The 17,536-nt window shown below is 37.8% G+C and overlaps 1 protein-coding gene across 21 annotated transcripts in view; it reads right to left on the reverse strand.

The window, feature by feature from the left end:
- The window catches only part of CADPS2 (calcium dependent secretion activator 2), a 540,930-nt gene that overhangs the window by 1,289 nt on the left and 522,105 nt on the right, over positions 1-17,536 (reverse strand). For 20 of the 21 annotated variants that reach the window (XM_045052688.1, XM_045052669.1, XM_045052666.1 and 17 more), the window contains one exon: positions 5,583-5,687. The exons of the other annotated variant lie outside the window; for it this stretch is intronic. In XM_045052688.1, coding sequence (XP_044908623.1) covers positions 5,583-5,687 — 105 coding nt within the window. The remainder of the gene's footprint in view (positions 1-5,582; positions 5,688-17,536) is intronic. 21 annotated transcript variants of the gene reach the window in all.

Raw genomic sequence — 17,536 nt, forward strand, 5'->3', positions numbered from 1 at the left:
CACTTATGTACATTTTTAAATGAAGGAATTCTTAGTTTTTCAGTTGACATGTCTTTCCTTTAATACTGAAAAACACATTTTATGCAATGTATTAGCTTTTGGGGGGAAGTGTGGAGGGAGATAATTAATCCTATTATCAGTAAAAGAAGTTTGCATTTTCAGCATTTGTGAATTACAACATTTATTTATATGTACCACCGGTTAAAAATTTGTGTACACCCAGAAGTCTGGATGAATTCTGCCGTTTCCTTTTGAAATTCCCTTGGAATGTGAAGTGTCAAAATTCTGGTAGAAAGCTTCCACAGATGATAAATACAACATGTATTTATATTTTCTGTGAAAAGCCCATTATTTGATGTATTATATGTCAAAAATAGAACAAACGTCATGTTAATGTTTATAACATGGATCCCAAGAACAATGACAGGAACAACAGAATTCTGGGTTCTGTGGCACTTAAGATATGTCACCTAGAAAGCGTCGCTTATTTCACTGATCCCCTTATGTGCAATTTTCCTCATATAAGATTTTTTTCTGAGACTAAACAGGACTGGAATTTTATTACTGTTTTTTTTTTTTTTAAATTGTGGGAAAAATCTAGAATTAGTTCAGTGTGGAAACAAAACACAAATGAAGATATCCCATTGTGTAGAGTCACTTCTAAGGCTGTTTTTAATGCTAAATATCTTTCCAGATTTTGTTTACTGTCCTGTGTTAGATTTAGAATATTAAACATTCAGATTTTAATGGACTGGCCTCAAGTATCAGTATCAACATGCCACCATTGTTCTAAATGTTTCTAGTAGGTACTTTTGTTGTTGTCTGCTTTACACTTAATAGATGAAAAAAGTCAAGTAAGAAGGAATGTTGTACTTTCTGGCCCAATATTACAACTCCAATAGCTGGAAATTAACATGAAGGCATGCTTGATTTCGTTCAACAGAGTATATGGAAGGAAACTTTTAATATTCACACAGTTTCATTGAAGGTACTTATTCATATCAGGTAGGAAATGCTGATGAATAGCACCTTAATCCCCTTGATATACACACCTGGTTTACTAACAGATTTCGGGGAAGGAGCAAAATCATTACAAGGTTGTGGGGGGCCATTGGTATTTTCACATTTTATTTTCCTGTCTTTTTTAATCTGATGTATGCCCCACAGTATCATTACAAGTTTCAGAAGTGATATGCCAAAAGCAAGTATGGAGGGTGAATAATAATTTTTTTTCTCATTTGGATCATTACTTGTTATAAGTAAAATTCATATTTGAAAAGTCTACCACCTGTCCAAAAATAAACTGAACTGTGAGGAATGCTGTGCAGTATCAGAGGTATCTTAACAGCCCATAAAAATTTGATTCAGAGGGGCGCCTGGGTGGCGCAGTCGGTTAAGCGTCCGACTTCAGCCAGGTCACCATCTCGCGGTCCGTGAGTTCGAGCCCCGCGTCAGGCTCTGGGCTGATGGCTCAGAGCCTGGAGCCTGTTTCCGATTCTGTGTCTCCCTCTCTCTCTCTCTGCCCCTCCCCCGTTCATGCTCTGGCTCTCTCTGTCCCAAAAATAAATAAACGTTGAAAAAAAAAAAAAATTTAAAAAAAAAAAAAATTTGATTCAGAGAGTGGTTTCTTAAATGATCAAAACTATTTTTACTTACATTTTAATATTTTAAGATACTTACACCCCACTATCCTCATATTCTCTTTCTAAGGTGTTAATCTCATTATTACTAAGGTGGCACTCTCTTACACCAAAACCTCTGGTAATTTGCACCAAAACACATGGGAATGGCTCTGAAGGGTAAGTTTTATCCAGAAAATCTGGTAACTAATATACACAGTAGTATTACCCCAGAGATTTGTGTTCAAGACTGTAACTGTTTAATAGTTTGATTAAAACTATGTCAAGTACACAAATTACTCATGTGCCTGACATGAAACATTGCATAATGCATCTGATATGAAATATTGTTCCGTTAACAATTATATACTGAGTTTATAAGTCCTGCTTTTTTGTTTTATTAGAATTGACTTTTCTTAGACTTGGCTTAATTGTCAGTAAGTTCGCCAGGACAGATTTGTGTTGTAGATCTGCAGTCCTGAAGGCTTTCTAATTTATGTGTAATTAAGACTCTACTGCCTTATTTTATCACCAAGCAACAGGTAGTTAGGGGAACTGCAGGACAGGTATCCTTGTGATCTCTCTCTCTCTCTTTAGAATTCATAAAATATTATTGGCCCTTGGACATCCTCTGTGGCTGGCAATGAAGGTCTGCTTAGTTCTTATGTAAGACAAGGGCCTGCCATGGGGTGCTGTTCACTTGTCTTCCTGTCTCCTAGTAAGAGCAGCTGATCTACGTTAACTGCTTTTAAATGTCATAGGGCCACTCGGGAGAACACAAATCCATCCGCCACTTTGATTGAGGATTCTGTTTCTCTCCCTCCTTCAATAAATCATTCCGATGTTAAAACTGCGAATAATTTCATAGCCCTAAACTCTCTGTGAATCTGTTAGTGGAATTTGTTTTTTTCTCAGCGAGTGACATGAATGAACTGATTAGTATCTAAGTGTCTTTGTGGGCCAAGGTTGGCTGTAATATACATCTTGGTGGCATCTGGGTCTCCAGTGGGCAGAGAAGAATGACTATGCCTGTAGAGTAAAAAAACCAAACAACTAGCAGTTTGGCTCCTTGGTAGAATGCACTACTCTGTAGTAACATGCTGGCTAGCACCGGGAGATGTGGACGGAAGGAAAGCCTACTCAGGGGCCGTCACAATTGTATACATGTGCTTTTATACTTATTATTATTTTTTATTTTAGAGAGAGAGTGTGTGCAGGCATGCAAGTGGACAGGGGAGCAGCAGAGGGAGAGGGAGAGGGAGAGGGAGAGAGAATCTTAAGCAGGCTCCATGCTGTGGAGCCTGACATGGGACTCGATCTCATGACTGTAAGATCATGACCTGAGCCAAAAGCCAGAGTTGGACACTTAACCGACTGAGCCACCCAGGCACCCCTGTATACATGTGCTATTTAATAGCTTCTTAAATTCACTGAAAAATGAACATTACAAATATAACCATATAGGTTCTGAAGAATTATGAATCTATCTACGAAACTGGTTAAAGTCTGTTTATACTCAAAGTAGGAAACAATCAAAACATTAAATTATTAATTCATCCTGATTTTCTTTGTGAAAATAAGAATTTTTAATTATTACATAAAGCTCTACAATTTGATTAAATGTATCAGCCAAAGAAAGCATTGGCTGAGTCTGGGGACCTGCTCGTGAAAAACAAAGCATGGAAAGTCAAATATATTCATGAAATTTATTTCCATATTTATCAGTCTTGACTGTTGGTAGCCATAATGAAGAATATGTTAAACTAAGATAAATTGATTGGTGTAGAGTACAATGGAAATGCCACCGCATAATTCGTGACATTATCATTTTATTCTGCTAAAATATTCACCGCTGTTTGATCTTTAATTGTAATGACGTGTGAATATGAGAAGAGGAAGAACTTTGAAAGATGATGGGCTAATAGAGATTTTTATTCTAAAAACAAAGTAGAGAGCTTAACAATCCAGCCAAAAATGCCAATCCGCTGAATACGTAATTTCTGACATCTTGAATGCAATAGATGTTAACTTAAAAATATGACTGATTGTAAGGTAAGCAGCTAATCCCAATATTACTCACAGTACAGACTGCAACCTCAACATACACATATATGTAGAAGGTATACACAGATTCTGATTCTCTTTTATGAAAAACAAACTTCATTTGAAAGCTCTCCAAGTCACGTTAATAGAACAAGAAAGAAACATTGCAGAATCGAAGGCAAATATGAACGTATTATTGTGCACTTTCGGTTTCTTTGTAAAACAAATAACACCTGGTAAGAAGTGTTCTGGACCAAAGTTATTTTTTTCCATTGAAATGTCATGTTCAGAGGTATTAAAAATTAGTGGGCGGCTATAATTTTACTTGTTCTTTATGACTAATCATGATTGCTATTACTGTGACATTATAGGTCTGGTTCTATGTTCCGGTAGATTTGCCAATTTCTCACTTTAGAACAGAACTTTCCTATTTATGGGTCTTTCTAATTTGTGATAACCTGTGTGTCTATGGCACAAAATAATTTGTATTCTAATTAGACTACAGGAACCTAGAGAATGATGGAAAATATTTTAATGTGGTTAAAACTTAATGATGTAATGCAATAGTTCCTCTCAAACTTTAACATCGGAATCACCTGGAGGACTTGTTAATATATAAACTGCTGGGCTCCAGAATCAGAATTTCTGACTCAGCAGGTCTGGGGTAGGGCCCAATAATGTGTATGCCTGATGAGTTCCCAGGTGATGCTGATATAAGTCAGAAATGACACTTTGAGAACTACTGTGTGTCGCATATGCACATACATACACATAAATATAAACATACATATTTGTGCCTATATACACACACACAAATATATACATATATATATATATATATATATATATATATATATTGCATTTGACAAATGGCACTAAAATGGAAGGTCATCTTTTCAAAAGAACAGCTGATTCTCAATAGCTTAGAGTTATGTTTTTAGTCATTAAGTAGGATTTGTCTCAATTTTAGGAAAAAGTTACACTTGGAGCAAATTTTGTGTTTCCATTAGAATTATGGAGCGTGAAAAATCATGTTAAATAATTATATATATTAATAAAATCACGTTATGTAAATAAATAAATATACTCAATAAATATAATACTTGTGTTATTACCTTTCCTTTTGAAGAGCAAAAGACAAAATGGCCTTAAGGGATGTGACACCTGTTGTTGGTTGGGATGTTCCCAACACTCAAACTGATCATCTCTTACATGTCAGATGGGGCATGCTTCTAAAGAAGTTAGGCAGTGACAGTGTTACTTTTGTGTCAGGATATGACAAAATAACGGACACTCTCCTTATGCTGTGGGCCAATACAATTCCAAAGCCCTCATGGAGCACCTGGGTGGCTCAGTTGGTTAAGCACCAACTCCTGATTTCAGTTCAGGTTATGATCTCATGGTTGGTGAGATCAAGCCCGGCTGTGGGCTCTATGCTGACAGTGTGGAGCCTGCTTCGGATTCTCTCTCCCTCTCTCTTCCCCTCCCCAGCTTGCACATGAGTACATGCATGTGCGCACGTTCAAAAAAAAAAAAAAGTCCTCATAATCATATGCGATCTTAATAAGCATGAAGCAAATGTATCAGGAGGAGAAAATATTTCTATGCCTAACAAAATGAAGACGAAATTACTGTAGACCTACTACAACCAGGTAAATGTGCCAGAGGCTTTGTGTACATTGTCTTAAAATTTGACTACTGATAAAATATCTTTCATTTATTAGTGCAGAAAAATTTACATTTACTTGATAATCTAACTGAAAATGGAAGTAAACAGTGGCATAGCACTGCTGAGAGTGATGTTTTTAAAGTACTTACATCCACTCAGGTGTGTCACATACAATTTTCTTGTATGTCAATATCTAGCCATTATTCTTTATAGCTTGGTGGGCAATTCACAACTCAACACATTTTGTTTACCTTCACAATCTTGATGAGCGTCTTCAGTTGGTAAATATGAAGCTGAAGGTCTAATCTATCAGCCAACCAGACACAAATGACTTTCATGGAACTGCTGTACCATTGCTGGAAAGAAGGATGGGGGCGGAGGGGAGGAGAACAGAAAAGAAAACAGCCTCTGCAGTATTCATGTAACAGATTCGGTAATGAGGGGGTAATGAAACACTCTGAAATGACCACAGATCAGCACTTGAAGTCAATAATGCTATAATTTCCTGTTAACAGAATTCTATGTTTTGCTAGAAAATCTGCTAAGTTGACCTAGGCTGTTCTCTACATGAATTAACATTAGTCTTTCAGCTGTAACATATTCAAGGGAAACCGTGTTTTTGCACTTGCAGGCCTAGAGGCCTGCTTTGTAATTGGTAGGTAACAACGGGCACTAAATACATGGTATGGGACTGAATGGACTCCCAAACAGCAGGAAAAAGTAGGTAAATTACTTACAAAGGGAAATTTCTAATTAGCCCGTATGTTATGTAAAAATCAAAGAGTGGATTTATGCCATGACACATGCAGTCAATACCTAGAAATAACGTTTTACAGATGTGATGGTAAGACATCCTCAATCACACCTTTACCTAGTATCGTTAAGTATTTGCCAAGATGTTTTAAAACCACTGAAAATAAAGGTGGGACGCCTGAGGAAGGAACATTATTCAGGATGGAACTGTTGTGTCTATAAGAATAAAAAAGATGTCAGTTGACCAAATTATGAAAGGAAAGAACTGGTTTCATTTTACAAGTGTTTTTGGAGGGTTCATAGTTTTTTCTCTGTTTATTACCACTTTCTGGAGAGGGAAACTGAAATTCTTCTCCAATGTAATTTCCTGCTCCTGTATAATGTCTACGAGTATAGAAGAAGAAATTTGTTCCTGTTTGTTTTTGTTTTTGTGTTTTAAAGGCAATCTGCCATTAGTGGTGACATTTTAAGGGATTCAGCACTACACGCTAGAACTAGGTTTAGGTAGTACTGGAAAATTAATAATGCTACTCATTCAGATAACAGTAAGAAATCAATCTCAAAGCCCATTCAGCACTTAGGAAATAACAAGAGTTTCATGAGAAAAGGGATTTTGTGTCTTGTTTGTAAACACAAACATAGTGACACAATACATCATGTACGTGTGGTACATGTGTCTTAGGTATTCAAACACAGGAAAAAAATCATAAAAAATATTTTTCTTCTGTATTAAAATGACAAATTCAATTTCTAAGAGTACCATCACATGTTATAAGTAAGTCTGAAATTCATCTGGACTCGTATTTATTAACCTTGTTCTGACAAAATTTGGTATAAGAAATGGTATTTTAAGCATAAATTAAACATGAATTAGTTTCACATTTCATCAGACTTATTTCTATTAATTTAATACACTGAACACACATGCATAAAATGAGATAAGGTAATTAAAATGAGTAACTGATTTACTAAATATTATATCACATGGATGAATGGAAGTTTCAGGTTTTTAAAATGTGAGATAGGCTAGGATCTAAAAAAAATATTATTCATGTACCCGACTTTGCTCTTTCCTAATGACTGCTTTCTTAATTTTCAGGACATTTTTGTAAAAGTATCAGAAATAAGATTTACAAAATAAGATACACTCCTAAATTCTTAAAAAAATAAACTGCTAATGAATTCAGTACTTCAGCTGACATATTAATTTCTACTGGTATTTAAAGCCTATACTTCCCTATTTCAAATTATTTATAGCCTCAACCTCTTGAATTCTATTTTAATACACATAAACACTCCCAGGTATTGGTGATATTGAATATGAGTACACTAAATTAAGACCCTCACCTCCACACCACTCTCCAGATAATTTGAAAGCTAAAATGTAGTCACAATGGTTGTAACTCTTAAATTATAGTCCTTTTGCAAGAGATAATATATTTTTTTTGTTGGGGGAAACAAAAGATGATATATGGTCTAGCATAACATACTAGCTAATCTGTCAGACTATAAAGTTACTATATTTATTGTAAGTTGTATGAATTTGAGGGAAATGAAAATCCTTTCTTAAAATTACTCCCTATGCATCTTTAAGAAATCCTTACACAATTTAAAATTAATTTAACTCATTTTCCCATTACACATCAATGATACTTATGATTAAGTGATAATCAAAAGGGCATTTAATGTAACACAGAAATTTATTATTAATATAACTTCTTTAACACAATGCCAAAATTATAACTTTAGAGAAAAATAAGTTGGGAATCAAATGATCTGAAGTTAACTATAAAAAGAGAGAAAAAGAGAACCACTCTTAAGTAAAAAAAGCTTAAGCTACTTTACCATCATCTTAGCTTTAAAGACAACCAAATTATAAGGAAAATTCTATACGAAAAATAATTCTATCAGATACAAATGCCTATTTTTTGGTCCAAGTCAAGGCATTTTGAAGATTTTCAGCTAAAACAAACAAATAATAAAGAGAAAGCAGTACTTTTGCTCAGAGTTTATGTTGTTACTAAGAACAAGCTAACAACAAAAAACCCACTAGGACTGCTTCTTTCTTGTATATGAGGAAATACACACACACACACACACACACACACACACACACACACACACACGCACATGTGCACGCACACACATGCACGCACTCCAATAAATAAGCAAACAAACAAAACAACCAAACGGAAATCTCCAGCAGTTTCCTATTTCTGGTGCTGGAATTGACATGTTCCTCTCTGGGGTGCTGCAATATGGTAGGTCCCATTTTTATATCTTGACAAAAAAGTCAAAGGTAGCTTGGCTGCATCTTCCCCCACCCCAAACAAAACCAACCCTTTAACATTACGAAGAAAAAAAGCATTCAAAAAGGGTGAATGTCCAGTAAAGTGTGAATGTTAGAAAATGTCCTTTCATTTTGGAAAAGTTAATTTTATAAAACAATTGGGTGGACGATTCACTTTTCCCTTCAGGGGACGACAAGGAAGGGGCGCTGTGGTCTGCACTGAAGTCATGGGTATGGCATTACTGCTTCTTTCTTTGCTTTGGTCTACTTAGGAATAAAGCAGTAAGTGTATATTCTACATTTTTCCTACATCAATCCATGACAGCAGCCTACCACTTTAACAAAAAAATATGTCTTTTTTTTTCTTTTTGTGGTTCATTCAACTCCTGTAAGGGCATGCATTACTCACTTCATTTTCTTGAGATATTTCTTTTAAAGCAAAAATAAAAGAAAAGGAAAGGCTAGGGTTGACTCTGTGAGACCCCTGTATTTATTCACACTTATTGTGCATGACTGTAGACTGGTAAATCATATTAGCAGCCCGTCTCCCCATCAAGCTGCTACTTGCTTTCCAGCCCTGGGAAGGTTCAACAAATCAACAGGAGCACGGAAAACAGAACATCAGTCTAATCTAGTGTTTAAGGTGAAGTTTTCAAACCCAATCTAAGAAGATCTTTAGAGCAAGCAACAAGCTGAAGGGCTCAGAAGGTGGTATTGACAATGAAAGATTGTTGAAATATTGAGAAGCGCAGCACTTGTGCATTTTTAATAACAAGAGGGTCAACAAGGACACAGCTCCCTCAGTGCCAGGAGTTGCCACTGACTATGGAAATTGCCACACCAGGGCTATAAATGCTTGCAGTTCATCAGCTTTCTTAAACAGTTCATCAGCTTTCTTAAACACCCTGAACCCCCTCAGTGGACCTTTAGTCTTGAATTAACAAACCAAAGCAATGAAAGAGGGTGCAGTCTGAATGGCTGGCATTGATCCCCAACTGTGTCAGCACTGCTACAGGCCCTGAAAAACTCTCTCCATTGTCAATAGAAATTGACAAACCTCCTCTCCTAAATAGTGCAGCTGAGCCGGGCGGGATCCACGCAGCTGTAAAGGGCTCTGCTCTTGGGGCCGGGGAGCACTAACAATGGAACAAGCATGAGCTCTTTGTCAGTCCCAGACTCGGCAATTTTCTAACAAGGATTAAAGTTGTTTCTCCGCGGTGCTGGTGAAAAGAGATTTAGCAACATACCGTGCTTTCTTCATGCAAGTTAAAGAGAAGTAGTTAAGGAATTTCATTATTCTGTTGACTAGTGGAAATATAAAACAAATATATTAAATATGCAAACTCCCTTTTCTGCCTAATTTATAACATTTTGGAGGATGATTCAATTAAATGTAACACTTATTGCCTGGAAACAAGCACTTCACATTTATTTTGGAAGTTTTATTTTCAAAAAGTCCAGCTGCTGGCCACCTGGAATGAGGTCTCAATACATACTAATGCACAATGCCTTTAGACCCTCTGTGGCTGATATTCCTAAATCTGAACCACAAGACCACATAGGGTGTATATATCACGGCTGCTTCGAGCAAATGATTTCTGTCAGAATGTGGCTTCTGATGATGATGGCAAGGCAAAAATAGCTGCTTTGCTAGGGAACAAATCTGTGATATATTTTCTGCTTAAGTGTTTAGCTTTTTATTGATTATGAATTGGTACAACTAGTTGATATATTTTCATTCTTCTCCAGCTAGGCTCAGCTCAATAGGTGAACAACAGAAAAAAAAAAAAAAAAAAAAAAAAAAAAAGAAAGCCAACAGTTTTTAGTGCACTAAGATATGGAATGACTAAATTTCCAGTGTGTATGTATTTCTTCATTTATTTCAGGGGAAGCTGTCGGTTTTATAAGTGTTGAGTCACCAAGTTCAACCGCAATACCATCTAGAAAATACCACCTTAGGAAATAGGTACCTTTTAAATGCCAAGTTGAATTGAATAAAATAACAAATGATATTTTTTAAATGCTGAAGGTTTTGATAAGTTGATAAATATAAGGCATTCTTTAGTATCATTTTGTAGCTTTGGAGAGCAACAAAATATTTAGAAACATTAATGCCCCACTAAATATAAATGCTTCACTGTACACTGAGTGTCTCTTTTGTCAACACTGCATCTATTTAACAGAACTAAATTCATGGCCAGTCACTTCCCATTTCTAAACACTAAAGTACACATTTTATATTTATGGTAAATTTGAAACAGTAACACCAACACTTCCCTCCTCTATATGAGGCATCCCACTGAAACGATGCTATGCGGTTCCACAAAACAGACCCCTGAAACACCAGCATCTATAAAGTTTTAAGTGCAGATTTTTTGTTGGCTTGGAATAGGAGCGAGGGCAACATTTTGGGAAAACTGAAACCAGTCTCTTATGGTTAAAAATACAGAAGTGTTCAACCCACCCTATACCTATCAAGCCTCCCAGCTAGACCCAGAACTATTCGTGGGGGAAAAATAGAGGCTTGGGTCTGAACGTGGAAGCGGAGGGCTGGCTGTCAACACAGCACACAGAAGCTGAGAGGGGAAAAGGGCCAGCACCTTCTATGCTCTGTCTGCCTGACCGAGCTGGTCAGGGTTTCCTCTGTCTCAGTCTTCTCATCTGTAATATGAAGGGTAGAGTCTGTGAACCTGGCTTTTAAATAAGAAGATTCTGATGTTCTCCCAAAATACTATGACTTGATCATCAGAATAAAGGGCATGATTAGGACCAATACAGCTTGTGATTCTTGTAAAAAAATGAACTGCAGGGAAAAGCCAAATCATCACACTTTTTCTTTCTACATGGTGCTAAAATACAGTTTTATTCTTCAAAAGAAAAAAACAATGCAAGCCTAGAGCTCCAGAACTTTCTATCACCTGTTATTTTGTTTGTTATTAACTTACTCATTTTGGCCTTTTAACAAAGTGCAAATACATTATAAACAGGAAAAGTGTAATGAGGAGTGAATGAGATTTCTCAAGAACTGTGAGGTACGGTTACTCATTTCTATTCTTTTATGAATTCGGATTATAAAGCCATCTGATTTTTTAAGTTCTCCCTGGGAAATTTAATGCATCAGTTAAAATTTCATTTACTTCTGAGAACAACCTTAATGAGATGGCTGTTATTTTTCCTATTTTGCGTACGTGGAAACTGAGCTTACATAGGTAGGAAACTAAGTTTAGATTAAGCGTGTTATTTGGATTTATACAATAGGTATGTATGGCAAGGTTAGATTTATATCTTATCTATATGGATACATGATTCAGAGTCTGTCCTCATGACTGCTAGGTTATTCCAGTCCCTTCTAGAAAACAGTCTGTTCTGTCAATAAAATCTCTGATTCTTTAAGGGCAGTTTGCTGCTTCCAGCAGACAACTAAGAAAACAACCTCTACCCTTCCTGGGGGTTCCTGATCGTTACTGTAATACAGGATTGTGAAGTAAACAGGAAATGCTTATTAATTGTTTCAAATTAGTCTACCACACTTCCTTGCAAGTGAATGCAAGCTGTGTTTCCAAAGACCAAAGATATTTTTAAACCTAATAATGTAATATGTAATGTAAATCAATTCTTTCAAGAACCACACTCCCTTAGGATAACCGACCAAGTGGTTCTTCTGCTATGCCTTTCCCACATGTCCCATTCTTAAGACTTTAAATAATCTCTATGTCCAATGTGGTGCTTGAACTCACCACCCAGAGATCAAGAGTTGCAGGAGCTACTGACTGAGCCACGTAGGCGCCCCACACCATGTCACCCTATTCTTAAGATGTTTTAAGGTGCCATACACCTTAATGCTTAGGAATACTGGGAAGGGTTTTTTCCCCCACTATAACAAAACAAGGCAATGTAGGAAAAAAGATCCTTGGTTTATTCATAAAGGGACTTGATCTATATATGCAGCTTTTTTCATGTGTTTTTTTTTTTTAACAAAGAGCAGAGAAGCATTTGATTCATGTCATTTTTCTTCCATATTCAATAATAATCTGACATGCAGGGTGGTTTCATTTTCTAGTCTATCAGGAAGTCTACAAGAGAGTTTATGAGCATTTTGATGTCTGTTAAGAAAATGTAAAAAGTGCTTATAACACGGAAAGATTGGCATAGAGTTGGTACCTAATAAATGTTTGTTGAATGCTGAAAAAACTTTCCTATTCTTGAAGTTCAATACTTTTCCCCCATACTATTTTTTTTTAATTTTGAGAGAGAAAGAGAGACAGAGAGTGCACACACAAGCAAGCAGGGGAAGGGCAGAGAGAGAGAGAGAGAGAGAGACAGAGCATCCCAAGCAGCCTCCACACTGTTGGCACAGAGCCCAATGCAAGGCTCAATTCCATGAACCATGAGATCATGACCTGAGCAGAAACCAAGGGTTGGACACTTAACCGAATGAGCCACCCAGGTGCCACCATATTTTTTTGTTTGTGTGTTTAAAAAAAAGGTAGGGGTGCCTGGCTAGCTCAGTCAGTAGAGCATCCAACTCTTGATCTCTGGGTCATGAGTTTGAGCCCCACATTGGGTGTAGAGATTACTTTAAAAAAACTGACAAAAAATGTGTAAATACCAAGATATTTCTAGATGAATTAGATCTTCTTAAGTTACAAAATACAAGTTACATAACAGGATAAGTTCCATAAACTGGGAGTTGTACAAGCACGTTTCATTAATCGAAAATTCCCTTCATTCCAAAATGTCCTGGAAATAGTATTATCAAACTAGCCTATCTTTTCCCATGCTACACAAAGAGCATTGACATCAATACTGTTCTTTATTCTTCATTATTATCAAGTAGGCAAGTGCCTCTGTAAGTTTATTCTGGGGCCCTTTTCCTGGTGTTAAAAAGATTCATTACAAAGTGAAAGTTTCAGATAATCAGCCGTTCCCCTCTCTCCTACTTCATGACAAATGATGGGATGCATGCTGGTTTGACTAATTTTTTGACTTAAATGACTAATCATTGGCTTGGCCAAACTCAGTAGTCAGTCCAGTTATATTGCTGTAGGTACCAGTTTGGGGCACATAGTCTCTGAATGGTTCATTTGGGCACTATGACCTTTTCATCTGGTTCAATGAGGCATTTTGGTACACAATTTTGGTCAGGATTGCATTTAAATTCATAATATAGTATCTGAATAAAAATATGTATCAGACTCCTGGAAGGGCTTGTATTGGATGGCACAAGCTGGAGAGAAAAATCTAGACCTGAGGATTAACTATTAGTAGGTCTTCCTGGGAACTGAAACTGAAGTTTCCTTACAGAAATGGGAGACCTTCATTTCAAAATGACTTTTGGAGAGTGCTGTAAGGACTGAACTCACTAGCTACCATCCTCCATGGCAGCTCCAGGAGTCTCCAACTCCTGGCTCACTCTCACAGGATCCATCCCTAGCAAATGGAAAGACCCGGTCCCCTGCTGCATGTTGGGGTTCTCTAAGTCTGGGATTTCCGGTCATGTCAGTCCCTCCGTCTGGACTTCTATCCCAAAGTATGCTTCCCCGGCCAGATCCATGTCAGCCTTTGAAACTCATTTCAACCATTACTTCTGCTAGGAAGCCAACACTATCTCCTACTAGGCGGAATTAGACGCTCTTACAGTTCCTGCTCCTAGAACTCTGTACCGACATCTATATAAATATTGCACCATGTGCTATACGTCTGTCTCAATGGGCTATGTGTAAACGCAAGGCAGCAACCAAGTCTTATTTTTACTGCTATCTCCAGCCCTTCACAGACTGGCACACAGCATGCATTGCATATTTGTCAAAGGACTAGAATGCTTTAGAATACTTGGAGATATAAAGTGCTACATACGTAATAGTGAGAGTGAGGTTTTTAATAGAGAAAGGATAGGAGAGTATCAGAGCCAGTTTGTTGATTTGAATGACATGTCTCATTGATAGAGAAATAATTTAATAGATGTGAAAGTTGTAGAAATCACCAAAAAGTAAATGATGGCGTTTAGCTAAAGAAACTTAACATAGGACTAAAACGGAGCTTTAAATGTGACCGTCTAATTTCACGTAAGTGATGAATTAAATAAAGGAGAAAGTACTGTAAACTAACAAACCCCTAGGTCTATGACATACACGAGTGTCCACATACATAGTTTACAGACACCAGATCTAATAATCCCACGTGTTCAGGTGTTGATGTGCTCGGCTCTGGGAGTCTGTCATGCAAGCAGGGAGCTGCCTCACCAGCTTATGCCCTGGGGTACTGGGCCCCATTCCTACAGGTTATTGACGGCTGTGGAGCCTATCTGGAGGACGGCTGGCAGTGCTGCCTGTGCATTTTGACCACCAAGTGACATGTCCTGGGTGACTTCTATACTTGCTGGTTTTGTACAAGAGTTTTTTTTTTTTTTTTTTTTTTTTTAAGGCAGAAAATTATCACTGCTATGGCATTGTTGGTTTCAGTCTAAGGGAACGTGACAACTCTCCTGGGACCTGAAACAAGCCTGGCTTTTGAGCAAAGAACTCACGAAGGGTAAAGAGGAAGAGCGTGCCCTTATCTTGCAGTCATGGCGTTTGATACTGCAAACAGTGGAGCTGTGTGGGGATGAACCTTGCACCGGCCCTAATTTTTGGCGTTTCCAATCTTCCACTTGACACAGATAAATAAATGAATTTCTTGAATCACTATTATCTCTCTTGGAAGGGAATTAAATTTTAGTTTTCCATAATACATCCATTTCAAAGAAAAAATGTTAATGTTAATTCTGGAGATGAAAATGTCAAACATTTTAATGAGAAATTAACTTTTTCAAAAGGCCCATTTGATCATAAGAATGTAAGCTTCTTTAAGACAGGGACTTGGTGTATCCTGTTTAACGCTGCCACATAGCATGTGGCCTCTACAAAATAAATACTTGGCAGGGGGTGAATAAATGGTTAATAAGGGGAGTTTCAATTTCCTACTTTAATTAGAATCCCATCGTCACTATGACAGAGATATCCATCTGTGTGGGATAAAACAATGCCAAGTGTTTTTTTAATGTTTATTTTTGAGAGAGAGAGAGGCAGAGAGAGAGGGGCACAGATGATCCAAAGCGGGCTCTGTGCTGACAGCCTAGAGCCCAATGTGGGGCTCAAACTCACGTACTGTGAGATCATGACCTGAGCTGAAGTAGGATGCTGAACCGACTGAGCCACCCAGGCCACCCGAAAGGCCAAACCTTTCGGTCCCAGTATTCACCACTATCGCATACACTATCCCATACACATGAAGCGAATGGGAGGTTTCCTCATGCATCCAACACATCAACTGAACGGACATTCTACATCAATAAACATACACATTATATGTGTATGGTATGGGCAGTCACTGAGGGGAAAGCCAACAAAAGGAGCTGTGGGGAGTATACAGAACCAAATTTCTGAGGATCTGCAGAGGAAAAGTATGGGGACGCTATATATTAGACTGCGTAAGTAGGAACGTGGCTTGAAAGAATCTTGTTCAACCACATTCAAACACTGCATCCCATTCCTGACTCAAAACCCTAAGCATGACAGAGAACGCTTAGAGAAGTTTCAAAGGACAACCCCGAAGATGATTAGAGGGCTAGGAAAGGGGCCTATGAAGAGAAGTTAAACAAACAGGGATTATTTATCCTGGAGTAGACAAGTATGACAAGTGCCTTAATAACAGTCTTCATATATAGGAAGGATTATTCCCTAGAGGATGCTGGCTACCTGCTTTTTCTCCACCAAGAGGAAAAGGGAAAATGGGTTTAAAAACTAGCATGAAAGTTTAGGTGAGATGGGGTTAGAATTTTATTTCAAACAAAATATTTTGCTTGTATGAACACAGTAAAATTTAGATGGTCTCTTACTTAGGGCTGGGCCGTAATCAGGAAATTAAGTAAGGGCTCTCTCTAGGTGCTGGTAAGTACCTTTGGATATTATTCTTTTATAGAGTTTCCTTTCAATGCATTTAGTAGACACATCGAATAATGGTTTGCCACAACAACTCCTTCCTTACACAGACTTTTTTTTTTCCCAGTTGGACTTAGTCAACGGTGGCTGGCAGTCTGGCTGGCTGTCACCGCTGTGTCCACTCATGAGAGGCACTGCCAGGGATGCAGGGAAGGCTTGCACAGGAGGGGGCTGACAGAGGAGGAGCTCAAAAAGCCACCACGGGAAGTGGCCTTAGGCCGTGTGACATTTGCTGATGAAGTTAGGTTGGAAGAGAAGGAGAGCAGTAGTTACCAGTTCTATGAAAACATTGCACTGGTCAACTGATAGAGACACTGGTCTCAGGGGAGTCCCGGGTATTTTCAGTAATAAGTCACTGGTGGCCAGTTGCAGTACAAGCATGTAAAATCACGGTGGAAACACCAGGCTGTGCGTGGAGAAGCCACAATTTCCAGACTGTCTTAAATGTGGAAGCGGCATGAAATCAATACTAAATAACTTCTAAAATGCTCAATGTGCTGCTTGTGATCATTTCAACCATCTTTTAGAGCATCAGTCCAGGGAATATTCTAACTTCCTTCAGCGACCATTAAGTCGTTGTTATTGGCTTGGGTGAATGAATGCTAATGCACATTTACACATTTGGGGTTTAGAAAAATGTCTCCATGAAAATGAAAGTTTTGTCATCTTCCATTCATCAGAGACAATTTTACCCTCGCTAAGAGAGGTTACGTGATCAACAATTTTTTTTCTTCCTATTCAAGCACAACCTCAGATCAGTTCACATGTGAGATTTTCTTTCTTTCTTTCTTTCTCTTTTTTTAAAATTCCGAGCACAATTAAAGGTGAGTTAAGGCTCTGGTGGAAATCTAAAGAGCATCGGCAAATCTGAGCACTGCTCAGCTTCTGAATTGCTTTTTCCACTTCTCAGTTCTTTTAAATGGTTTTCTATGGCAGGGACATTTTTCTTAATTAGTCACAGCTAATTAGTGTTCTGGCATAGACAAGCAATCAGAAATGTCAGAGCTGCGAGGCTACATCTCCCTAATCCTTTGATAATAATTTAGCCTCCTGGGAGGGCCCCAAGCTGCGGTAAGTAGTGACTGACAATAAGGCAAAATTAGGTGGGCAGCAGACCATTAGGATAGAAAAATAAAAAGCACTACCCAGTCCTGCTGAGCACCATCAGGCAACTAACTGCACT

Source organism: Felis catus, chromosome A2, assembly GCF_018350175.1.
Source record: "Felis catus isolate Fca126 chromosome A2, F.catus_Fca126_mat1.0, whole genome shotgun sequence".
NCBI lineage: Eukaryota > Metazoa > Chordata > Mammalia > Carnivora > Felidae > Felis > Felis catus.